The sequence below is a fragment of the Eublepharis macularius genome, chromosome 6 (genome assembly GCF_028583425.1).
Source record: "Eublepharis macularius isolate TG4126 chromosome 6, MPM_Emac_v1.0, whole genome shotgun sequence".
In the NCBI taxonomy this organism is placed as follows: domain Eukaryota; kingdom Metazoa; phylum Chordata; class Lepidosauria; order Squamata; family Eublepharidae; genus Eublepharis; species Eublepharis macularius.
The window spans coordinates 79373269-79399781 of NC_072795.1; the positions used below are offsets into that span (position 1 = coordinate 79373269).

The following is a 26513-nucleotide window of genomic DNA, read 5'->3' on the forward strand; positions in this document are numbered from 1 at the left end:
CGCCTTGACCTGTCTGGGCGAGCCCCACACCCCCGGGTGTAGGCCATCCTTTGAATGGCTGCAACCCGGGCTGCCAGGCCATGGATCCCCTGTTACGCGCCAGCACCTGTTACGCGCCAGCTGCAAGGCATGAGGGGAGGCCTTGTATTGAGGATCCCCGCAGGTTTCTGCCAGTGTACGGTAGCCGCAACCATGCATACCGCCCTTAATGGCAGCCCTGTCCCCACTCACGGGGAAGTGCCACAGGGTGCTCACCAGCCCGCACCCTATTCCCAAAATCTCCTGCCACCGCAAGGGTCAAGCCTCTGCTTAGACCCTCACGCCCCACAGGTGGCCTAGAGCCACCCGAAGCCCTTGCCGCAGGTCATCCATAAAAATGTCATTGCCCCCTGGTGACAAATGCACACCATCGCCTCGGTAGAGGTGGGCAAATTCGGCCCTAATCTTGGGGTGTGGCACATAAACGCCCAAGCCTTGCCCCAAAGATTTCCTAATGTCATGGTTGGCCTTACGCCGGGCCTTCTCTATAGCCTTGGGATTTAAAGCTTTCCTCCAAACCCGTCTTTGTAGCATTTCTGACCAAATTATAAGCACACTCGGTCCGCAGCTACTTGCAGCAACAGGGCTTTGCCCTTCATGAATCCCAGGTCATTACCACCCAGGTGAATGACCAAAATATGCGGGGGAGGACCCTTCCGTCCCTGAAACAGAAGGGGCAACAGGCCAGGCCATTTAAGGCCGCGCCGGCCCTGCCACTCCACGGTGGCCACAGCACTCAAACCCAGTTGAGATCCCATCGGCGTTCTCCTGCCTTGATGAGCCACCCAGAACATCATGCTGTGGCCACAAATCAGGATTCTCTTCCTCGCACGGCCCGACACGGCACCTGATGAAAGAGCAATTAGTTTGCCATTTAAAGTTAAGGCAGGGGCAGGGGCCAGATGTAGGCACGATATGCTCCTGACCGCCACCTGCCCACTCTCTGTATAGCCTGCTGAGGGTACCCCATAGCAGCTGCTGTCGAGGCTGCCCCAATCCGGAAGGAGTGGGTGCCGAATTTGACCCCTGACAGGCCAGTTCTCTTAAGCGCCCTCTCTGTCACCACCCAAAACTGATATTTAGTCAGTGGGGACTGATCTTCGTGGCGGAACAAGACCCCCTGGTCATCCCCATGAAGTGTGACATATTCCCTGAGGGCCTTAACGGAGCATAGCTCCTCCTCATTGCAAGAGTCGAGAAGCAAAGTGCTCCCTCGCTGTCGCTGGTCCGTCTTGGACCGCCTAATCAAAAGGGAGACTTTATCCCTTAAAAATTTAACATCCTTGGCAGCCAGGGCACGGCCAGAAGCATCCTCACGGATTGAGGACACTAGCTCGCTGATTCGCAGAGCACCAAAGAAGGCTGTCAAGGAAGCTGCATGGAATAGCTTCCTTTCAAATGCCGAGGAACATACCTCACCCCAAGCAGTCCCCAGCCCCTTCAAAACAGAAGGGGAGATGGGCTGCCTGGGGTCACTTGGCGTTCTAACTTCCCTGGCCCACCCCTCTAACATTTTTCTAATCCTGAAAACACCCGTGAATTCAGGGAGGCCGTGCGCCTTGCTGGCAAAGGCCAAAGCCGCTAGCTGTCCCCTGATAGTTCTAACAGAAAGACCCCTCCCATGTTGCACTACACAAAAGTGCATCAGGTGTTCAGGGGGGATGGGCCATGACTGCTGGAGCCCTGCTGCTACCCTGAATTTGTAGATCTGCCCTACCGCACGGTCGTAGGCCCGGCGTGTGCTGGGGGCAATGGACAGCTGGATGGCTCTATTTACTTCCGCCGTCCAAGCTCCCACAGCTCCTGGGGCATCCTTGCTGGTTGACTGTCAGCCCAGGGGGCAAGCTGCCAGAATCGTTCCATCTGTTGGTGAGACAAAGTGTCTGCCACACCATTATTAACACCCAGAACGTGTCTGGCCCTAAACAAAATGTTCTTCTGCAAACATTTCAATGTAAAGGCCCTCACCAGCCTCATCACCCTGGGGGACTGAGATGCCATGGTGTTGACCACATGCACTACAGCCAGGTTGTCACACCAAAAGTGGACAGCTTGGTTTGCCAGCTGTGACCCCCACAGCCACACGGCCACTAACAAGGGAAAGAATTCCAAAAACGTAAGGTCTTTGGGCAATCCCTGGGCTACCCAATCTGCGGGCCATTGGTCAGCACACCAATGCCCCCTGAAAAAGACTCCAAAGCCTGTAGACCCGGAGGCATCCGAGGTGACCTGGAGTTCAGCTTCTAACAGCAGATCTTCCCTCCAAAAAGTCACCCCATTGAAGGTGGCAAGGAATTCCTTCCACACTAATAAATCTTCCTGCATCCCCTTGTTAATACACAAGCGATGATGGGGCAACCGCAAGTTCCCCATAGCATCACACAGCCGCCTGAGGAAAGCCCTCCCAGGCGCTACTGCCTTACAGGCAAAGTTTAAATGGCCAACTAATTGCTGTAACTCAAGGAGAGATACCTTGTCTCTTCTCAAGCAGTCTTCCAACCTGGCTCTAAGGTCCACCACTTTCTCCAATGGCAACCTCAAGGTCTGTTGAACCGTGTCCAGTTCAATGTCTAAAAACGTCAGGACAACAGCCGGTCCCTCCGTTTTTTCATGAGCCAAGGGAACCCCCAGTTCCTCAGTGAGCTCCATGAACCCTGCCAGTAGCCTGGCACACTGCCCCGTGCCAGCAGGTCCAGACACCATAAAGTCATCTAAATAATGAACGGTGTCTGGGCAGGCACAGCGACGACGCAACTCCCATTCCAGAAAGGAACTGAAGCGCTCAAAAGCAGAGCAAGATATGGAACACCCCATAGGAAGGGCCCTGTCCATATAAAACTTGCCCTCAAATGCAAAACCCAGAAGATCAAAGTCTTCTGGGTGAACAGGGAGCAGGCGAAAGGCGGACTTGATATCGCACTTTGCCATTTCAGCTCCCACCCCACACCGGCGCACCACTTTGACCGTCTGGTCAAAGGAAGTGTAGTGCACAGTGCAGAGTCCCTCAGGGATGCCATCATTCACCGACCCCCCTTTGGGGAAAGACAGGTGGTGAATGAGGCGGAACTCTCCAGGAGCCTTTTTGGCACCACCCCCAAAGGAGAGACCCTCAGGGACGGGACAGGAGGGGCTTCAAAGGGACCTAAAACCCTGCCCTCAGCACACTCCTTTAAGATCTTTTGGCGTACCACATCTTCCATGCCAGCCACTGACAGAAGGTTGGCTGCCATGAAAGGCGTCCTGGGTCCCTGAAAAGGGATTCTAAAACCGAACCTAAAACCTAAAAGTAAATAAACAGCGTCCCTGCGCCTCGGGTATACCTGCAGCAACCGCTCAAGTACCCTCAGCCTTACCGGACTGGGCCCCTTTTCCAAGCCCTTGCTTACCCCCGCTGCCCCCAAAACATTTTCCCCCCTGACCTCCCTGTCGTCCCCTCGGACAGGCAGAACGGGCGTGGGGGCCGGCACAGTTGGGGCACTTGTGCCTAAATCTGCACACACGCCGGTTGCACACTCCTCTGGACGTGAAGTCCCAGCAGAGCAGCTGTGGTTTAACCTGCTGCCCCGCGGAGGCGAGGGAACCTGTACCCTGCGTGGGCCGGATAATCACGTGACCGCTATCGGTCCTATCCTCAATAATGGACTTGGAGGGGCCCATCTCCTGAACCCAAAGTTGGATCAATGTTTGATCCCAGGGAAGGCTAGGGGTCAAAGCCGCACGCATGCGGAACTCCTCATCATAGCGTAGCCACACCACCCCCTCAAAGTCGGTATAAGCCCTGTATACAATATTCATATATTGAAACAGGGGGAGAGCCCTGGCAGGCTGCTCCCTGGCCAAGACCCCAGCATAGATAAGGAACCCAGGCAGCCAGTGACCCCAGGACCTGTCAATCCGCCTGCGCCGGATCTTTTCCTTATCCCTGTCATCTATGTCATCTTTATCCTTCTTCTTCAGTTCCCTGAAGAGAAGGGTAAAAACGTCCACATATTCACCCCGTATAATTTTTTCCCGGGTTGCCTGGGTCAAATGATCACCAAGCGGCAATGCAGTGTCCCCGGGTGGCAAAGCACTATACGGGACAGTGCCATATGGGGAAAAGCCCAAAGGGGGGGGGGCTAAAATGAGCCCCATACCCACCCAGGGTGGAAAGAGGCATACCGTGGCTGTCCAGCCTGGTAGGCCCCCCATAGACTGGCAAGCCATAAGGTTGCTGCCCCGAGGCATAACCCGGACCCATAGGAAATGCCGCAGGAGGGGCGCCCTGTCCGAGAGAATCATGAGCAGGCCAGCCAGGCGTATGCAAGGGATAGGAAATCGGCTGGGATGTCCCAGCCGCCAACTGCTGCCCCACAACACCCCACGGCCAACTGGCCGTCTGTTGATGCATAGCCGACTTACCCTCAGGAAAAGGCGGCTCCACGGCTATGGCCACCTGACCTACATCATCCGTCACCTCCACCTCGACCTCCAAAGCGCCCTCGGGTAACGCGGTCGAAGGACCCTCCTCTGCAGCCATCTCCCTGGACGAGCCCTCCAGAGCAGACAGAAGAGAGAAGAAATCATTATAAAATTCATTCCTAGGCACTTTCTTAGCGGCCCGCCATGGCCTCACCAGCGCCGTTAATAGCCCTTGTCCCTTGTCCCACTCTAAGGCTGCAAATCTCTCCAGGAGCTCACGCCTAGTGGGCCCACTGTCGTCCTCATCTGATGAGGAAATGGTAGGCGGGGGCTTCCTAACTGCAGGGCACTTAGCCGGCTGCTTGCCCTTAGAGGGGCCAGTTCCCTTTTTGGAAGGCATTATAACTGTGTATGCGCCGGCAAACATCCCAACCCAATTAATGAAATATTTATGTCTCACTGCCTACCCTCTCAACCGCTATTCAATGTCACAGACTCACAGCTAAAGGCAGCAACCTATATGCTGACTACTTCAGTAGGGCACTGCTCCCCAACAGCCACCAGGTGGCAACAGCCACCAACTGCAGCCAGAAGCTCAGTGACAAAATGGATGCCACCAACTGCCACAAGTAATAAGGCAGGCAGAAGGCACAATGACCCCTAAGTATGGGATAAGGCCCCCAAAGCCCTCAAACCTGTGAATCCCCAGCCCCCCAACCACCACCCGGGCAAAAAGAGCGGGATGGAGGGGAGGGGGGGTGCAGGCAAATCACTCTGTGTGTGTGTGTGTGTGTGCATTTTTTTTTTACATATACCACCTGAATAAAAGGGGGGGGGCTTAACCGGCCCACTGGGGGAGCGGGAAGGGGCACGGAGATAATACTCAACACCCCCACTCCACCCAAATGTGCCGCCCCACAGGCAGCAAACGCTGCTGCCGCCCCCCAAACACAGCTACTGCCGCCGCCAAGAAGGCTCTGCTGCGGCCGCCGCCAAGGCTCCTCCGCCGCCGCAAGAGCTCTCCTCTAGCAAGAGCTCCGCCGCCGCCACGATGGCGCACAACAGGGCTGACGATGGCCCTTTCTAAACGGCCACAACTGGCCGAAAAGACTGGGCGCTGCTCCCAAACAGCGTCCAGAAAGGAACTGTGGCTGCAAATGCCACACCCAGGCTCAACCGGCCCGAACCAGGCCACCCACGCGCTCGGCAGGAGAGAAAGGAAACACGTCCCCTCTCCTCCGAGCTCTTTCCAAACTGCAGTCAGGGGAAGACGGAGCCGCCGAAAAACGGCCCTTGGCTCCGCCCCCTGGCCAATGCCCTGGATGCCCGGGAAGGAAGGGAGCCTGTCTCCTTTCCACCGGGTGGGGCGGCAAACTGAGACTCCCTGCCGAGGCTGCGAGCAGCCGCAGGGTAAGTCTTCTTAGCTCTCCAGTTTTCTTCTTTAAAGAGTGAATGCTGTATTCCTCAGCATCAGTAATTTTTTAAATGCATTTCATAATAGGATAGGAAGTGACTATTCTATATTTTGTTGCCTCTGCACTGTGGCTTAGCATTCCTGCTGTTTTGGAAATAATTCTGCTCTCATAATGTCAATAATGGCCAGATAAAATCTAGGTTGAACAACAGTAATGCTGTTATGACTGAAATGGCAAATTCTACTTTAAAATTGTCTTTGAATCTTTTCTGAAGCACTGACTTCAAAGAGGTTGTATATTATGTAACACTAATATGAAATAATATGAAATAATTCCCCTCTCAATTACAGTTTGTTAGAAGACAAACCAGAATGAATCCTTATTCTGTGGAAAAAATATAATGTGGAAACCTCCAATAAGCAAAAGTCTATGTAAATACCATTATTTTGCCTTGTATGTTGAATACTGATACTCATGAGTGTATTTTCAGGTTGGCACAAATTGATTTTTCAGAGTTAGTGCCATGGGTTAGTGCTGAAAATAATACTATTAGTTTGCAGTTAATTTTAATAAATTCTTCTAAGCGCCTATATTGTAAGGACGTTACCAGGTGTTTCCTCTTATTTCTGATCAGGATTATATACCACCATCTATTCTGGATGCATTTGGGTTAAACTGTCTTGTCCAGGAATGGACATAGTAAGGCCAGCAGGCTACACCTGGCCTCAGAAAGCTCTCCCTCCCCACATCTACTTAGCCCAGAGTTGCTATGGTATGGTAGCTCACCGCACATGTAGGTTGGTCATGATCACTAGGAAGATTTTTTTTAATTGCTTGGTTTTTATCAGTGATATTTGATTAGGGTTTGGCAGTAATCTTTTCCTGTCCTTAAAATCTTCTTCATCCATTTGTGTGATGAAACCAAAATACTGACAAGATTTCAGCTATAAACAAACATAACTTAAAAGTCTTGTGGTTTAGGCTGCACCTGAGAAAAAATAAGATCCTCCTCAAAAAGCTGTATAAAAAGCAAATAAACTGTTTTGCATAGAGATGCTACCAGACCCCTTGACACATTTGAATCCATCCCCCTGCTTCCCCTCCCCCACACACAATTTTTTGAGCAGTTAAAATTTGTGTCCTTTTTAAAAAATTGAATTGTGGCTAGATTAAAAAAGAAGTTTGAACTGAATTAGGCCACACTAATTTCTGTTGTGCTGTGAGCACAACCTCTTCCATGTTGCAGTTTCATAAAACAGAATTTTTGGTAGATTAATCTTTGGTAGATCAATCAATTCTTCAGCAGAGTGAAAGTTTAAAGCTTGTTTGGTCCAAAGCTCAAGTACCTTTATTGGCAGAAAATGCAGACTGGATTATTTAATGTGTACTGTTTGAATTGAAGTTATTGGTTTCATAGGAATTTTGCATTATTGTTGTTTTGGTCTGCAATGGGTACACATACTTCTTGTTTCTTCTGTGCAGCAAGAAGGATCCAACCCCCTGCTTGCAGAAGCAGAAATGTGCAATTTTTGTTCTCAAATCGCAGCTTCCCACTATGAATCCTCTGCCTTTTTCAAGGGTACCTGAAGTAGCTTTGGGAGCAAAAAAACCTATAGTGATAATAGGAATACAGGAAAGCCTCATTCTTTGAGTGGAACTTCACTTGCCGTTTTTACTCGGGGCAGACTAGACAGTATGGCGTCTGAGGGTCCAACACCATTTTAGAGATGAATTTAACCATTTAAAACAGCTAAGAGGGCTTAATCCTGATCAGGCCTTCAAGTGGTAGGACCAGGCAATCTCCCCCACCCCTGATGCCTTTCCAAGAGCTTAAACCATCCCTGTAATGTCTAGATAAGTGGTTCAGCTGTGAATCAGCACTCTACTGGTTCGGATCCCACTACTGCATGAGCTCAGTAGGTGGCCTTGGGTAAGCCACTCCTCTCAGCCTCAGCTCCCCAGCTGTATTGTGGAGATAATAATAACACTAACTTTTTCACTGCTCTGGGTGAGGCACGAATCTGTCTAGAAGAGCGGTAGATAAATGCAGTTGTTACTATTATTATTATTATTATTCAAATTTCACACAACACAATCAATAATAAAGATCACATGTTATCATTGATTGACCTTGTTGAGCTGATGCCAGTTTCCACCAGCAAGGCCAATCAATGATGATGATGATGATGATGATGATGATGATGATGATGATGATGATGATGATGATGATGATGATGATGATGATGATGATGATGATGATGATGATGATGATGATGATGATGATGATGATTTTGGCCCTCGTGGTCAGTAGGATATATTTGTTCAGATCCAAATATTGCCAAAAGTTTATGTTCAGGTTTTCTACCTCCCTTTCTTTACAAACTCCTTTCAGATGTAAGGAAAAGAAACATATTCACTTATTAGTGGTCCACCCGGCTGCTGGCAGGATTTTTTTCTTCCAATAATTTTGGAAAACTCAACTGTTCTTGCATTTTTTGGGGGGGGGGTTCTCTCTCTGTGTCTTTAATTTTTGATCTATATTATTCTTAGGAGTCTGTGCTCTGGGCACATTTCTCTATTTCAGATGTAACTTATTTTGTTCCACAAGAATTCCCTTGTGCTGCTTTTATTTTATTTTATTTTATTTTCTGCACATAGAGAGATGCAGTGCACTTGTATTCCTACTTTCTCTCCTTCCCTCTTAGTGGAGTAATTGAGCCTGTTCTATATTTCAAGCTCATCATGTACTCATCATGTACAACAGGGGTCCCCAGCCCCCAGGCCATGGACCGGTACCGGTCTGTGGCCTGTTAGCAACCGGGCTGCACTGCCTTGCCCTACCTTGTGCAAAGCTCTCTTGGGGACAGGCAGCAGCAGGCACGCCTGCGGGAGGCTCAGCTCTGGCAGAGGAGCCAGTGTTGGCTGCAGCCCAAAAGCACTTCACAACAACTGGCCTAACACGCGCTGAGCCTTTGCTGCTGCAGTGGAAAGCCCTTGCCTCTTACTTTCTGCCATTCACAACCCAGTTAATCTTGATTCCACTCACTAAAGCCGGACTAATTGGTAGCCCGAAGATTGTGACTCTAAAGTTGCCCCATTGATTTCACCAGGAGTTAAATAGATGTGAAGCCTGAACATATTTACAGGGCACTAACCCCCCCCCCACCTATTTCCCCGCATAGCTCGAACTTTCTTTGACACGAGAAATCTGTGCCTCTTCTGAGGACATCATCACCACCACCCCCGGTCCATGGAAAAATTGTCTTCCACGAAACCGGTCCCTGGTGCCAAAAAGGTTGGGAACCGCTGATGTACAAGACAGGACAGACGCTGCTGTGCAGCCAACATGATAGAACTGTAACTGGGAATATTCAATGTCTGTCTAGCAGTTCAAAGAGTTAACTGACATAGTTTTGTGAGATTGGTGTCTGCCCTTTTAGCCTTCATTACATAAATATCCCATCAAGCACTTCTACACAGTGTATTAACATGAAATGAATGTGTGCTGAAGAGGTCTAATGTAGTCTTCAGAGCTTAGTGGTGACCATATGGTTGTGAGAAAAAGGCACTATGATGGAGAAATGAGATGTATTATATGAGAGGAAACTGTTTATTGGAACTGACTCAGTGATGAGGAGGAAGGGAGAAATGAGATTTGATTTTTAGTACCAGTGTAAATGAAAACTGCTTAATGTAATAATCTACATGAAGATGTGCTCTGTAATTTGTTCAAGGTCCTGATATTTGGCTTTTATTGATGGAAAATTAACTGTACTGGTTGGGATTGAATGTAAATGATCTTAGGACTCTTCATCAGGGTTCATTTTCCAAGTTCAGTCATTCTGGTTAACCTATGGCCCTGCCTTACCCTTGGTTTTGCACAAGGCTATTACAGTTCGTTGTTTGTAAATATTTTTATAGAAGGCTTTCTCAGATGCAAGGCTCTGGCTTTGGACTGTCCTCCCCTGACATTTTTGTCTGGCACCCTCAATAATGTTTTCAGGTGCCAGGCAAATCCATGCTGTTTGCCTGAGCTTTTAACTAGCTTTTACTTTCTCCACTGGTGTGCTTTGCTGATATTGTTAACCTATATTTTAGCTCCAGATAGGGTAACCAGTAGGGAAGTACACCAAACAAAATCAGCTTAATTCAGAGCTGGGTATCAGGAATACAATAAATATTTGGTAATCCTGATGTCTGGGTCAGATTCTCAACTCAGGTTTGGTTTTATTAGAGAATCCTAAATATATCTGGCCATTATTCCCTATGGGGGGGGGAGCTATCCAGAGGATTGGGGGGCATTTTTCAAGCAAACTTTGTCAAATTTGCAGGGAACCTAGTCCTTCTTGTCCAGTAAAGACTCCTCCTAGTTTCAGGAAGATAGGATCCCTGATCCAATTCTGTGGGTCCCTGAACAAGGTGCCCTCACCCACTCTCCATTGTTTCCTATAGGGGAAACATTCTAAGGTTTTCCGGGCAAAGAAACCTTAAACAAAGGGGCACCCCCTGGCCAAAAGACACTTCCCAAAGCAAGTCTCAAAGCACACTGAACTAACAAAGCCCACAAGAAACAAATTGAAGCAAAGGAATCCTCTTAGAATCAAAGCAAAGTAAGGGGACCAATGTCACACCGGAGAATCCCACCCTAACCATTGTCAAACTAGAAAATCCCACCAGAATGATAGTGAGGGGAATCAACATCACAGCAGAAAATCCAACCAGAATTAATGTGAAAGCAGAGAATCCTGCCAGAACTGAAGTGGGAAGGAACCAAAACTGCACCAGAACCAATATCAATCAAGAGAATCTCATCAGAACCAAACTGAAACAAGTAAGCACAGTGTTGCAAACCCAACAGAACCAATGTCACTCAAACAATCCAGGCTGGAGGAACCCAGGGCCAGAGCAAGCACAACAGGACCAACCCCCAACCACAGAATCCTAGCAGAACTAATGTCAAAAAACCTACCTGATCTGAACTTAAGCAGGGAAGGATGCAAGCTCAGCAGGATAAACAATCAACATCAAACTATTATCAGACAAGTCTGGGAAGTCTGCAAAAGAGGAAGGAAACTCATTCATTCATGCATTCTCCCTTTCCCTGGAGGGAAAGGCCCAAGAAAGTCTCAGAAAGTTGTTGTTGTTGTTGTTGTTGTTGTTGTTGGTGGTGGTGGTGGTGGTGGGAGAGCTCGCAAGAGAAGCCAGCCAGCTTTAAAAAGGCTGCAGCTGCATTGATTTAATTGGTATTGCAATTTTATTGGGATTTTCTAATTTTTTTGTATACCTACATTATACTGAATTGGCAGTTATTCAGTATATATTTGGTATACCAAATCACACATTCCTAGTTGTTAGGTCTTTCTGGCAACTGGAGGGGGGAATATGGACTAGTACTCTCCCAGACTTCGCTTGTACACGCACTTCCAGCGCTACACTCAATGACGTCACTTCTGGAAATGATGTTATCACACTTAGTGTGGGAGTGCACATGCACTTTGCACCAGGAACAATTCTGGGCAAAGTGCACATGCACTCATGCTTTGTGTGATAACATTGCTTCCAAAAATGAGGTCATTGTACCTGGCACCAGGAGTGTGCGCAGCTGTTTGTCTGGGCTGCCTGCTTCTGGTGGGTAATCACTGGGTGGCCTGCCTCCTCCCACCAATTGCCAGCGATTGGCGGGCAGAGGAGGGAAATGGTGGGAGTTTGCCCACCAGCAGTGAGCACCTGGCAACCTTAGTTTCAAATGTTCTAGGGATCAATGTCTCTGGTTGTTATGGTGATTTCCTCTTCAGCGGCTCATCTTGTCTGTAGCCTCAATTAATTAAACCATTATCCCATCCATTATTGTCTGCAGTACCTGGTTCAGGATATCCACTGCCTCACCTGACTTAGTTGAAAAGGTGAAGTACAGCTGGGTGAAGTACAGCTGCATGATGGCCTTTCAGCTGAAACCTCCATAAGATCATGGAACTACTTAAAGCCTCTCCTTACCATTGGGAGATGGAAGGGAAGGAAGCTCCATCATATCTTATAACTAAGGACTGTCTACAGTCATTTTAATAACAGCAGTGTGTCTTGCAAAGGACAAGAAGCCAGTGTGGAAAATCCTACAATACTACACAAACAAATTACTAGCATGGAGAACATGTTGCCTTTGTTCTGTGAAAAATGGTAGCAAAAATAGGTTGTTGAAGGGCATGTATAATTCATTGCTGTCTGTCAAAATTCCTCACAGGCAGCACATTCTGCTTTACATAACATTTCATTTTAAACGAGCAAGTTTAGCTAGGTTGAGTAGTCTGTGAATGTCTATTTCATGACCTAAGTATTCTAGACTAATAGTGCTCTCCTAAGAGAAGTTAAACACTCTTGTTATAAAGATATTAACTCTGCTTTGGATGGCATTGTAACAGTCCCATGTGCATTCCCATGTTTGTTCCTTAAGGACAGGTTTAACAAAAACAACTTTTTTTTTAAGAGCTTACATTTATTACAGGAATTTCAGTTAGTGAAACTTTTTGAACGCTGTTTTTTAGGCGTGGGGTGAGGTTGTAAAATGAAAGCTCAGGATACGAACAATCCCAGAGGCCACACAAAAGATGCATAGAGAGGAAATCTGGCCCAGTGAACAGGCAGTGTCTTATATGTTTGGTACCTCGTTGTCTGGAATAAATACAGGAACAGTTCTCTAGGCAGGCTATTAGGGAAAAATATTCACTTGGCCAAATGCAGATAGCTAAGGCAGCGGAGATGTTCCGCTTTCTTCGGAAAGAAACAAAAAGAAAACTACTACTACTACTTTTGGAATTACTAGCCAGTCTGATTAGAGACAAAACTGTTGGTCAGTTCCTCCTATAGCTGTCAAATTCTGACTTCAAGCTCCCTGCAGTAAAGTGGTGATGTGAAGTGTAATAAACAAACCTGACAATAATAAACAAACAAATCTTTTGTTACAGACATCTGACATTTTGGCAGGGGTGGAAACTCCCCCCCCCCAAGATTATAGCTCCAATATTTTCTATTGTCTGTAGCAACAATAGTCCATGTGTTTCTTCTGTAATCAGTACAATATAAGAGTATGGTAGAATAGCTGAACTATGTTTGTCAGTTACAATACCATTAGTTGGACTCTATAGATTACCCAGCATACAGCTTTTAAAATGGTCTCATTGTTGTTGTACTCTGTGTATTACAGCTCAGAACTGCTCTGGAATGAGGACTTGTGGACAGTGTCTGGAACACCCAGGATGTGGTTGGTGCAATGACCCTAGCAATACAGGCAAAGGCCATTGTGTAGAAGGATCTTCAAGGGGACCAATGAAGTTCACTGGGATGCAATCTGCTGAAATGGTTCTTGAGAACAGTCTTTGTCCCAAAGAGAAAAATTATGAATGGTCATTTATCCAGTGCCCAGGTAGGACTTGTTAAGTAATGTTTTTCATTGGCCTGAGTAGATAAAATTATAGACCTCTTAATGCCTTGTTTCCAAGAATGGAATGACTTCATGCATCAAATTGGTGTGTTTAATTTCAATTAACGTGTTTTCAAGGTTTTCCTATTTTAAGGTTTTGGTTTTTTTTAAAATCACAGCCATTCCTTGGCCCCTTTAACACTCTATTCTCACTTAGGGTCAATTAAATCCACATTCAAGTAAAAAAACACACCATTTGCTTGAGAATTTAAGCATCATGAAGTAATTATATATGAAAGATGCCAGAAGACAACTTTAACTCTTCACAAAACATATAAAGGTATACAATAGGACACCTTTAATTATATGATCAAATAAATAACAACAGGGTTGCTATCTCTTAAATGCAGTGATGTGTAAAACACCAGGATTTGCTTTATAATTCCTTCTTTGTTTTGCAGAGGTTCTGCTGATTCAAGATAGCAATACTCAAAAATCAGGCAGGGTTTGTTTATATAACTAAGGATGGATAGAATATGCAGAACCATTCTGTGACCCTCTTGACATCTTCATGATTCCAATTTACAAGGATTTCAGTGTTCCCAGATCCAGCTACTTTTCCATGCATGAGACCAAGATAATAGAGGCCCATTACGGGTGAAAATTAAATATAGTAACAGTGGAAAGGGGGGGGATGGTATTTATTACTTATCATTTTGGATTTTAAAAAGTGATTTTCTAGCAGTTCCCCACTGGGGAGCAAAGGGCAAAGAAAAGGAAGAAGCAACCATCTATAACAGATTGGTTGATTGGGATGGACCAAAGTAGCTGAATGCTAGAGCAGTTCTAAGTTAACAGAATCTTAACCACATTCCTATAAGTATGATTAACTGGGGAAGGTACTGAACCCCGTGTGCTATTACTCAGTAAGTGTAATTAATTTTGCATTTTGAACTCTGTTATGAGAACTAACATACTAAGTAAATATTAAAGCTAATAAGCACCATGTTAGCTATTTCCAAATGTGTGGCCATTACCAGGTATATTAAATTACACAATAATCTTCAGTTAATCAGTATTGCAAAAAATAATTCAATAAAAGAGCAACAAGGGATGCAGAATCAAAACAATTTAGCAGTACTCCATTATGAAGAAAAGAATGCAACATGTGCTCATAAAGAAAAGATGGGACTAATCTCTTATTAACCCCAGATTATTGTACAAGCATTTAGACATAATCTATTTAAAAGATGAAGCAATACAATGCAGTGAAAAAGCATTTATCATGGAACTGCATTGTGAAACAAAACCTTGGGATTTGCTCACTTAAAATACTCAGGCATGATATCGAGTGAACTTGACCAATAGAAAAACAATTGCCCATTATGAATAATGGCACTATCTAGGAAGCTGAAAATTATTTCAGTATCTGCATAGTTTTGCCTGTGCTATACTGGAGGTGATTGCTTCACAGTTGTTATATCACAACAGGCTGAGTGGTACTGAATCTGACATTTTATTAATTCAGGCCTCAGATATGCTTCTTAAATTGGGTTGCCAGCTATAGGTTGGGAAATTCCAGAATTGGGGGTAGACACTATGAAGGATAGAGTATAGGGGAGAGGCACCTCAGCAGAGTAATGTCATAGAGTCCGAGGCAACTATTTTCTCCAGAGGAACTGATCTCTGTTGCTGGAGAGCAATTGTAATTCTGGGAAATGCCCAAATCCCACCTGGAAGTTAGCAACACTATTCTTAAATGACCTCTTCACATACTTTGCATTGAGAAGTATTATTGGAGAAGGAAAATGGGCTTTGCCTCTGAACCCAAGGATAAGGACTCAATAAAAGGATTAAGCTAAAAATAAGGGTTAAACTTGTCAGGGCTTGCCACAGCTGCCACTGGGCATGGCACTGGGCAGTCTGCCCCTGACGTCACAGGGGGGCCAGGGATTCTACAGGACCCTGCTCTGTGGAAGGAGGGGTGGTATACCTCACCCTGACTCCCTCTCAATCCACTCGCTGACCTGCTCAACCTGGCCTCCTTACCCCCTGCATCTTCCACCATCTCTTCCTCCCAAGACTCTCCTTCAAGCCTCCACTCTCCTTCTTGCCTTTTCCTTGGCTTCTCTCCACTCCAACTCTGCTCCATCGCTCCTACTCAAACCCACCACCCCAGAGTTCTTCCCAGCCACCCTTTATAGGGTTTCCTTTCTCCACCCCGCCCTCCTTCCAGGCTTGTTCCCTCTCCTGACTGGGCCCAGCTGTGCATTCCTCCAGGTGTTTTCCTCCAAGCACTAATCCCTCCTGGGCTCTTTTGCCTTGCTGGCAGGGTGGGGTTGAGTGCGAGCCATCCCCAGCTGAGGGCTCCTTGGCCTTGCTCACGAGGAGCTGCCTCAGCCAGCCTCTGTGCTATTGGGCTTGCCTGGCCTTGCTCACGAGGAGCTGCCCCAGCCAGCCTCTGAGCTACTGAGCTTGCCTGGCCCTGCTCACGAGGAGCTGCCTTAGCCAGCTTCTGCGCTGCCTGCTCAGCAATGCTGGGTGGGGCTACCCATCCCCTCCCCCAGAATGCCTGTGGCAGCCCCCCCTGGAGAGGCTTGGCTTCTAGCAACTCCTGAGCCAGGCTGCTGTCTTCTAGCCATGGTGTGGTTCTGGGCTGCAGCGGCGGCGTCCTCTCCCTGCCAGGTAAGGGCTCTGCTTGGGCTGCTGCTGCTGGACCCACCTTCCCCCTGCTATGGCCCTTTTCCTCCAGCCTGCTTAGCCCCCTCTCTTCCCCCTGGAAGGTGGAGCTGGCTGGTCTCTCCTTGCCCCCTCCACCCCTCTGAGGTCCTGGCCTTTTGCCCCTTCCCCCTGGAGTAGGTAGGTACTGGCCCTGGTTGCCGGCTTGGGGGGTGGAGTTGCTGCCACCCTTTTGTCCCCTGCTGTTCCCTCTTGTCAAGTCTGGGGGCTGGGGCTCAGACCCCGGAGAAAACTACACAATACAATTTTAATTAGTCGTGTCTAGGTCCACCAGACCCAACTCATTTTCCCCACAGCTGCAGAGTAGCTGTAGGACATTGCTTCTAAAAAAAATTGTGAGGGCCCAATTTAGGGTTGCCAGATAGTACCTTGACCCAGATATATATAAATAAATACTATTGATTATACTATTTATAATTTTAAAAAGACTATATTAGTCTGTTACTCTTTGCCCCTCTCTAAGACTGTTCTGTTTTCGGTCTCCAGAACCCTATCTAGTATGTTTAGCTGTTTCTAGGTTGCTCAAACAAAGTCTGCACAATAAGTGGCCATTTTCCTTTGAAGTGTTTGGACCAGAGGAATAACTGGACTCAGGGTTGCTGTGTCAGATGGTGCTGTCATGGTGAAGTCTTTAAAGGGCTTAAGGATTTCTGCTGTCTGGGAGATAGCCAGTCATCTTAGATAAACATACTCCCCCCCCCCCCATGTCACTCTCTGAAAGCCACATTGTGAGGGTGGCCTGCTACTTCACCAAAAGTTCAAGCATGGTTTGTGTGGAATTCTCGCAAGTCCTTAAATTGCTGATCAGATGATGCACTAGCACACCTGACAGGACTTTCCTCTGGTGCAGCTGATGGGTAACCTTCATACTGCATGATAAGTGACTCATTTCATGATAAGACACTGGAACTCAAAAGTCACGTTGTCCAGTCTAGGATCCTCTGTAAGACCCAAACCCAGAATGTACTTCACTGTGAAGTAAAGTTTGTGGGCCATGCAGTAAATGCACTTGAGGTCCACTTGCAATGCCACTTCCTGAATGTTTGTGCCATCAGTCTCCATGTATCACATGGTGACATCCCTGCCTACCCATTCCACTAATTGCCTCTCAATGGCACCATAGATGCTGTCTGCCATCTGCCCTTACCTGATGCTGGTTGTCCCATCCACACCCGGCAGAAAGTTGTCAAATTGCCACCAATACACAGTCAACAAGAGGTACACATGCTGTATCTGAGGGCTGGTCCAGATGTCTGATGTGAAGTGCACACTTCTCCCAGCAATGCGGGACAACTGTGCCTTCACAGTTCCTGGCAGCACTCTAAAGGGAGGGTGCTATGGTCTTGCTCTGAGTGATGCAAGCTGGGAGGTTGTGCCAAGGGCAGACTTCTTGGAGCAGCCTGTGGAAGTTGAAATCCGCACCTACAGAAAAGGGACCCCTGTCTAGAGTGACCATCTTGCTGATGAGGTGAATTACCCTTTTCCTGAGTCCTGTAACCAAGAGATGAGCCAGATGTTTCCCTCAACTGATCTGGCCCCTACACAGCTGACAGTGTAGCTGGTATCCTTTGTCTTCTGGAAGTGAACCCAGGTGGCGAAAGCGTAGGGGCACACACACTGCCTTGCAACTGTGAGCACACCAGAAGCCGCATCCTGTGAAGTGATCAGGGCAGACACATCATGTCTAGGGGAGCAGAAAAAGATGGCCAAGGGCAAAGGTTTTGAGATGGCAGCACCCTGGGGGGCACTTTCTCCTTCTCTACCTTTTCTGCTACCTCCATGCTCTCCTCCTGCCTCTCCCTCAAAGGCCTGCTGGTGGGCTCAGAGGGAACTGGGGGTCACTGATGGCAATCCTCTCCTCTAGTTCCTCCAGCATCTTCTGGGTCCTTGGGGTGATCTCGAAGACCAGAAAACTCACATCCCCCAAGTCCACCCCAAAGGACAACTGATGCTTCTCAGCCTAAGGGCCTAAGCAGCCATATTTAGGTAATATTCTAACTACAGTAGCAAAGAAGCTGAATTCCTTTTCAAGAATCAAGCAACTCCCTTCTTGAAACCCAGAGACTAGTAAAAGTCAACCCAAGGCTACAAACACTACTTTTCTAAATAACTTGACCTGGTTTCACTGAACCCAAGAACAAGGTGAGCAGCCTAATTAATTTTTTACAAGGGATGGGAGACCATCAAGGAAGACTGCACAGGAAGGCAATGGCAAACCACTTCTGCATCTCACTTACCTTGAAAGCCCCAGCAGAGATCGCAATAAGTCAGTTGTGAGTTGACGCCACTTTACACTTCACACATACATGGACCTATTTCTCTATTTGTCAACAACTACACCTGCACTCTTCTTAATGCCTCAACCTCTTTAGGGGGAGACTGTCTTCCCTAAGCTGAAAATTAATTTGTGTTTTTAAAAATGCCTATACCTCACCTACGTTAAAATCTTATTAAACCCTAGCAATGTGAAATTTTCCTCAGAACAACCTGAAAACCACACCTCAAAACTAACAGGCAATAAAAAGCAATGCCCTACCATCACCACCAGCAACACAACAACCAACCAACCCTTTAAATATTGAAATTCAATGTAAACTATTGCCTCCTCAACAGCAACAAATTAACAAAAAAAACCCTGTGTCCCCCCCAACCGTGACAAAAGTAGCAAATAATCCTTCAAGTATCAAACTGCAATGGAAGAACACCAATGAGTAATTAAAAAAACTTGGTTCCCCCCCTCAAAATACAACAAGTACTAAACAGAACAAGCAATCTAGCAACAAAAGCTGTTTAAATATTAAACTGAAGAAAACAACACAGAAAAATCCAAGGCAAGAAAAAGATTAAAAATTCTAAGCAATATTTAAAAGTAAAATATCAGCAGTTCAGGTTGTCCATACTCCAGGTGGGTAGGCAGGTAGCAGCAAAGTAACCCACCAGGCAAAAACTCCAGGCTTGCTTTTATGTTCTTGCAAGAATTTGAATAGGCTTTCCTATTAAAGTCTCTCTGTGTTTGGTCAAACAACTGAAAGCTCCTCCAATGCCACATCACATTGGACAGTCACTTTCTCATTCCCCTTCCCTGCCCTGGGGAAAAAAGCCTGGGATGTAGAAGCCAGCCAGCTTTAAAATGGCCAGTTCTGCGATCCCTGGACGAACCCAAATAATTTAGGTATATTTGAGAATCTAGGATCCAGCATACCTGAATATACCCAGATTTATCCAGGTATGCTGAATAGACACAAGTAATACTGTTACCTAGATGGGGGCTCCTTGCAAAAGTAGAGGGATGCCCCTTCCCTCAGCTGAAAAAAGCAGCGGGAGTTCAAAGAAAAGTTTTCTTGCCATGCAAGAAAAGTATTGCTGCTTATATCTTATATCTTAGAACAATTTTTTACTCATTCTACACAACAGCTAAAATCAATTTCTAATGTATTTTGTATTCCAGCTTGCCAGTGCAATGGACATAGCACTTGTGTTAATGGTAATGTTTGTGATCAGTGCAAAAACCTAACTACAGGAAAACAGTGTGAAACGTGCATGGCTGGATACTATGGGGATCCAACAAATGGAGGGCACTGTACAGGTAGGATTTTTTAAAGATGTGTTTTAGAGTTTCCATAAATATAATGTTAGGAAAAAATTTCCTGAGTTGATTATTTGGTTTAGTGAATTTGAGGAAGAGTGAGAAAAAGAGAGAGAACAGCTTTCCCTATCTGTGCTCAGTAAAAAGAGCTGCCATGATGCAACATGTCATCATCTGTTAAATGCTGGGACCGCATTTAGCTTTGCTTTTTCATGTTAATTGGTTCTTCCTGATGTGCTTCCAGAACCAGTTGATAGGATTACTTTTAACTTAAAAGGATGTGAATGACCTGTGATCCTCATATTTTAGAGGCATCTCTTCTTCTTACCAGCTCTGTCAAATGTATTTATTTAAATTTGTCTACTCTGCTTTTCCATTCTTAGAGCAGCTGATGAATCCAAATTTAAAAGACAGAAAGTGCAATAGAACTTTCAGCCAGTGGCGTGGCATGCCTGAAAGGCACCCGGGGTGAGCGAAGCCCTGGCATGCACGTGCTTCCAGGCCCACACGAGGACGTCACTTTCAGTAATCTCATTGTGCAGGATGTAGCCATCCTGTCTGCTGCAGCCTCCTGTGCCCTTTGGGAGGCTGGTTTCGCTGCTTGCAGCTGACAGGGCTGCTGGATCGCTAGGCGCTTGCTGGGTGCTCACAAGCGGCGAAAGCAGCGTCCCCAAGGGTGCAGTGGCGTGGGCAGCTGCGGCAAAGCAGAGATTGTGCTGTGCCTTTGGGGAGGCCATTCGTGCTGCCCATGCGCTGATGGGGTGGCCGGCTTGCTGGGCGCCGAGCTGGCTTTCCTGCAATGGGGTGAGCTTGGTGTGGCAGCACAGGCAGCTGCTGCAGAGGGGGGTGGCCACGTCCTGCACAGCCTGCTGCAGGAAGGCCGGCTCGACACCCAGCGAGCCAGCCACCCCACCAGTGTGTGGGGTGTGTGGGCGGCATCCCCAAGGGAGCAGTGCAGTCTCTTGCACACCCTGCAAATTTTGTGCCTGGGGCGACTGCCCCTCTTGCCCTCCCCACGCTACGCCATTGCTTCCAGTGAGTGCTCTCATTCCATCTCTAAATGTCTGCAGCCTGGTGCCAGTAAGTTTCTTCTCAAAAAAAGCCCTTATTTTCAGCCTTCACTTCCAGCCCTTGCTTGTTAAAGGCCCTCAGGCTGTGTTAGATTGGTCACTTTGCTGATACTCAGAGTTGAAAATACTGAACTGCTGATAACAATTTTGCTAGCATTCATGTAGGCATATGTTTCTTTTTCAGACATGGATTAGAATGTATTAAAAATTAAGAAAGAAAGAAACTAATGAGCAAGACATGTACAGGGTCCTTGAGGAATGCAGCCGTGTTTTTCTTTATTAGCTTCTGCTTGGGGAATCCTAAGCTAGTTCTCACTTTGATCTTTTGTCCCTTGTTTGCATGTTTACTTCTACTGATACAAGTAATGTCACACATTTACCATCCTCATTCATGTTCCAGGCTGACTGGAGAGTCTGGAATGAGCAAGTTGGCTTATATAGTTCTACTACCGCTCTCCATGTACTGTACAAGTGCTACCTGGATTTCATAAGTTTGGTGTTTGTGTATGTTGGGGGGGGGGTTAGTGTCTTTAAAGATTATGTATTTTAAAAGTACTGAGCTAACATTTCTAACTTTTTTGCATCTGTAGAACATAATTCTTCACAATGTGCAGAATAAAAGCATTTAAAAAAATGTTTGCAGCCTGCATTCAGTGAAAGCCCTAGCAAATAAAATGGGCCTGCAGTGCCACCTGAAAACTTCTAGAGATGGTACACCCCACCATTACCGCCTCTAGGAGCTTGTTCCACTATGATGGAAAAATATGAACTACATTTAGCAGGAGAACAACCAGTAGGCCCCTTCATTTGCCAGCTATTTGTGGAAGACAAATGTCTGCCACTAGCAACAGTTACGATCCAAGACTACGGAATGACCTAAATTATGAAATTATTTCTCTTTGCCTGCATTCCAGAAGGATTGTATGACCTTTATTTTTTGCCCCACCTTTGGGATTTCTTTTTGAAGCAACTTTTCTGATTAGCAAATATATTTATTAGTTATTTTTTAAAAAATATTTTTTATTTTTATTGTTAACAATTAATGTTAATACACATTAAACTAACATTAAAATTAATTTTATATAATAGTGTTACGATTCTCTCTTGCTGCAAGCCACTTTGAGCACATGCTTGAAAAAATGGTATAAAAATCTTTTAAATAATAAGCAGAGATCACATATCAATACCAGGTGCAAATAACAAGCTACAGTAGAAGGGCTATAGCCTGTATGGTTGATTGTATGAGTTTTCCTGAAACACCTAGATGGCCCCTGCTAGAAAAAAAATGCTGGACACAGATGTTTATTCCTATATTATATTGTTACTCTTTATACTAGTTATATTTGATCACCCTTCAGTTCAGCTTGTATCCTTCTGATGTCTGCAATCAAGGAGCTGGTTGCTCACTAAGATAGTCAGATACACTCAAATTAATTTGGTTTGTTCATATCTATGATTGTACTACATTTTTGCAGTTGCCATCCCCAATAGTCTATGGTATTTCTGGTTGTGAACAGGAAAAAAAAGGCTGTTTGAGATATTTGAATTGAGATTTGCTACTTAGATGTCTCTGTGTGCCGTTGGTGTTTGCTTGCCCTACCTAGCCTTATAATCACTTCTTGTGATCACTTCATGAATAGCTGTTACTGTCAGTTCTGGTGCAAAAAGGAAGTAATGTAGTACTCGGCCTTTTGGCTAGGAAGCTAACCATTCTCTACCAAAATCAAAAAGAGTCCAGTAGCACCTTTAAGACTAACCAATTTTATTGTAGCATAAGCTTTCGAGAATCAAGTTCTCTTTGTCACATGCATGATACAGAGACTGGTCAAATACAGAGGAGGAGGGAGGAGAAGAGGAGGAGAGAGAAGAGGCAATTAGGGGGGGAGGGGGAGGGAGCAACCAAAACATTCCTTTGCTAGTATATGTAAACATCTCCTTTTAGTGTGTGTATCAGTTGGCTTCAAAGGAGTTTGCCCTGTTAGTCTGCAGCAGCCAAACAGCTAGACCATCTTTTTGCCCAGCCAGACCCACACAAACCATACAACTTTGTGGAGACCTGGAGGCCTATTTCAGACGCCTAAGACTGAAAGAATTCTTCAACTACTCTGCTGAACAAAATGAGGAACAAAGCACTGAACAGACACCATCACAGCAGCCATCACTCTCCCAACCCAGCAATACACAATCATCGTTACAAAACTCCAGAAAAAAGAATTCCACATGGACACCCCCTGAGGGCTGGAACTCTTCATTGGACTTTTACATTGAATGCTTCCGTCCACGCACCCAGGCTGAAATAATTGACAAACAACAACACCTAAAGCAGAACCTCAGCCATGCAGAAAGAGATGCCATAAACAGCCTCCAAAACGATTCTGGCATCGTAATCAAGGAAGCCGACAAAAGCGGAGCAGTGGTCATCATGGACAAACAGAATTATATACAGGAAGCAGAAAGACAACTCTCCAACACAACATTCTATAAAATACTACCTGCTGATCCTACGGAGCAATATAAAAGAGAACTCAATAAAATATTAAAGACACTCCCCATGGACATACAAGAATGCATCCATACGGACACACCCCAGGAACCACGACCAGGAAAATTCTACCTACTACGCAAAATCCATAAACCGGGTAACCCAGGACGCCCTATTGTCTCAGGAAGAGTCTCAGGATACATGGACTCTATCCTCAGGCCCTATGCCACCAGCACACCCAGCTATTTATGGGACACCACTGACTTCCTCAGGAAAATACAGTCCATTGACAACCTACCTGATGACACCATCCTAGCAACCATGGATGTGGAGGCTTTATACACCAATATCCCACATGCATTATCAGAAGATCAACTAAAGGATTTTGAGAATAAAAACCCAGAACTCTGCTGCACCGAGAATGAAGAAAAGGAGGAGCCGGAGGGGGGGGGAGGAGGAGGAGGAGAGCACCGCAACAGCGGTTGCACAGAGAGAATTGCGTCCGGGACCTAGAAGGGGGAGGAAAGTTTAATCAGAATTTGAAATGTTTATTCTCTGTATGATTAACCACTCCATCATTATTCTATGGAGCTATTTTTGTATTATGACAGTATGAAGGGAAACATTGAAGTGTAGTGTTTAGTGTTTGTAGTTCATTCCCCCCCCTTTCCTTTAGGAACTAACAACAGAACACCACTGGTTGTCACCTATAGCTCCCAGCTCAAACCCATCCAACGTATCATCAGTGAGCTACAGCCCATCCTGGAAAATGATACCTCTCTCTCAGAAGCCCTGGGTGGAAGACCTTTCCTTGCCTACAGACAGCCCCCCAACCTTAAACGACTTCTCACTTACAATCATGAATCGGCCAGCAGAGTCACCAGCACAGGTACCAGGCCCTGCAACAGACCCAGATGCCAGCTCTGCCCCTATATCTACCCAGGGAATACAATTACAGGACCCAATGGCATCAACTACACTGTCTCTGGCTCTTACAGCTGCTCATCCTCCAATCTGATATATGCCCTCATGTGCCAACAATGTCCTTCTGCTCTGTACATTGGACAAACCAGCCAACCTCTATGCAAAAGAATAAATGGACACAAATCTGACATTAGAAATGGAAACGTCCAGAAACCAGTGGGAGAACACTTCAATCTACCAGGACATTCCATCAAAGACTTAAAGGTCGCTGTAGTTCAACAGGAACCTTTCAAAAACAAAATCCAACGGGAGGCTGCTGAACTGGAATTCATATGCAAATTTGACTCTGTCAAGCTGGGACTGAATAGGGACTATGAATGGTTATGACATTATCACAGGTAACAGATTTCCTTTAAAGAGGTGGGGTCTGGGGGAGCTCAGTGGCACCTGGCGTGGGCTTTCGGGGACCACAGATCTCTTTGTCAGATGCATCTGGCAGGGAGAGCTGTGGTCATCGAAGGCTCATACTGCATTGGAATTGGATGGTCTAGCTGTTTGGCTTCTGCAGACTAACAGGGCAAACTCCTTTGAAGCCAACTGATCCACACACCAAAAGGAGATGTTTACATATAATAGCAAAGGAATGTTTTGGTTGCTCCCTCCTCCTCCCCCCCTAATTGCCTCTTCTCTCTCCTCCTCTTCTCCTCCCTCCTCCTCTGTATTTGACCAGTCTCTGTATCATGCATCTGACGAAGAGAACTTGATTCTCGAAAGCTTATGCTACAATAAAATTGGTTAGTCTTAAAGGTGCTACTGGACTCTTTTTGATTTTGCTACCACAGACTAACACGGCTAACTCCTCTGCATTTTCTACCAAGTTATCTGTTCTTACCAGTTTAATATTTGGTGCTGGCTATTTAAAGGATTTATTCAACTGCAGATGCTGAAAATGGAGACAAAATGTTTCCATGCTTGACAAGTAGGTCACTTTCATGACTCAACCATCCATGCTCCTAGGGGACACATGTTTTTTTCTCCAATAATTAAGAAGATTTGGCATTTGTTACTTATTACCAAGACATGGCCTGTCCTCTTAAAACAAGTGGCTGTAGCACAAGAGCAAAGCTGCTAGGCATGGATGTTAAGACAAATTTCAATCAAAATCAAGGTAATTAAGAGCTTTCCTTGTATATAATTGAGAAAGTAACGGCTCCCAGACTCACCTGGGGGACTGGATTGCGGGCATTGCGGGGGAGGCGAGTGGGGAGATGGCATGGTTACCATGTTGTGGGAGGGTGGGGAAAGACCAGGGGCCGGGGGTCATGCCCAGGTTCATCCGGTGCAACCCCTGGCCTGGGAAGCTGGCCCCCGCCCTTCAGCACTTGGCCCATGGTGGCATGGAAGCAAGATGTGCCGGGGCCAAGTAGAAGGGCAGCCAGGCCACAGCAAGGTGGCTAGAAACGGCAGCGGTGCCTCAGCGGCGAAGGAAGAAAGCTGGCCTTTGGATGAGAGCAGACCTGCGGAGGACGAGTGGTGTGGAGGACAAGAGGGGTTGTGCAGGCACACAGCAGCAGTGGCTTCTGCTCCCCCGAGCCCCTGCCAGCTATGGTGCTTGGGCTGTGGGGAGGCCAGTCTTGCTACTTAGCCCTGACCTGCGGCAAGGCATTAAGGGGGCCAGGCATCTCTGTGAACCCAGAACCCGAAGGTATGTGGGGGCAGGAGCGAGGCTGGGCTTCGCTGGCACATGCTGCGGTGCCTTTTGCTTTCCTGCCCCTGCTCAGCCCAAGCAGGTGACAACATGGGAGCTATTGGGCAGGCTTTCAGGAGCACGTACTTTGGAGGCAAGAGTGAGCAGTAGCTGGGCTGGGCACACATGTGCCCAGGCATGCAGCGGCTTCTTCTCCCCTGAAACCCTGGAGGCCACAGCGCCTCTGCCTCACGCAACGCTGGGTCTCCTCTCCCTCTCCCCACCAGGTGCCTTACTAGGAGGAGATTGCTTTGTCAGGAGGGGAGCCACCACAGTGTGTGTAAAAGAAGTTTGCTCTCCTTCCTCTTGCCTCGCCCCCCCATGCACTCGAGCAGTCTGGAGACCTCTCAGTGGCAGGAGCAGTACCAAGGCATTCCCCCCACCACACACACTTCAGTTTTCATGGAGAGACGAGAAGATTTTTCAGCAAGTTCGAGGGGCCCAGTTCCATTTCCCAGGACAATCACAGAGGGTACTTGGAAGGGCTGCTGAGACAGTGGGTGGCACTCCACCCATACTCATATGGCAATAAGGGAGAATTAGTCCTTCAGGTGCCACTAGATTTTGTTGTTTTAATGCCTCCATTGTATGAGCTGCAAATAACATGCCATCCCCCCCCTTTTTTTTACAGGGGCATATGCCATCCCTTGTTCACTGCTCTGGTGGGGCACTAAATCTAGAAGTGGGATAGATAAG

The 26513-nt window shown here is 46.6% G+C and overlaps 1 protein-coding gene across 1 annotated transcript in view; it reads left to right on the plus strand.

The window, feature by feature from the left end:
- ATRNL1 (attractin like 1) overlaps positions 1 to 26513 on the plus strand; it is a 981827-nt gene that overhangs the window by 249955 nt on the left and 705359 nt on the right. The window contains exons 18-19 of the mRNA XM_054982776.1: positions 13054 to 13272; positions 19457 to 19594. Coding sequence (XP_054838751.1) covers positions 13054 to 13272; positions 19457 to 19594 — 357 coding nt within the window. The remainder of the gene's footprint in view (positions 1 to 13053; positions 13273 to 19456; positions 19595 to 26513) is intronic.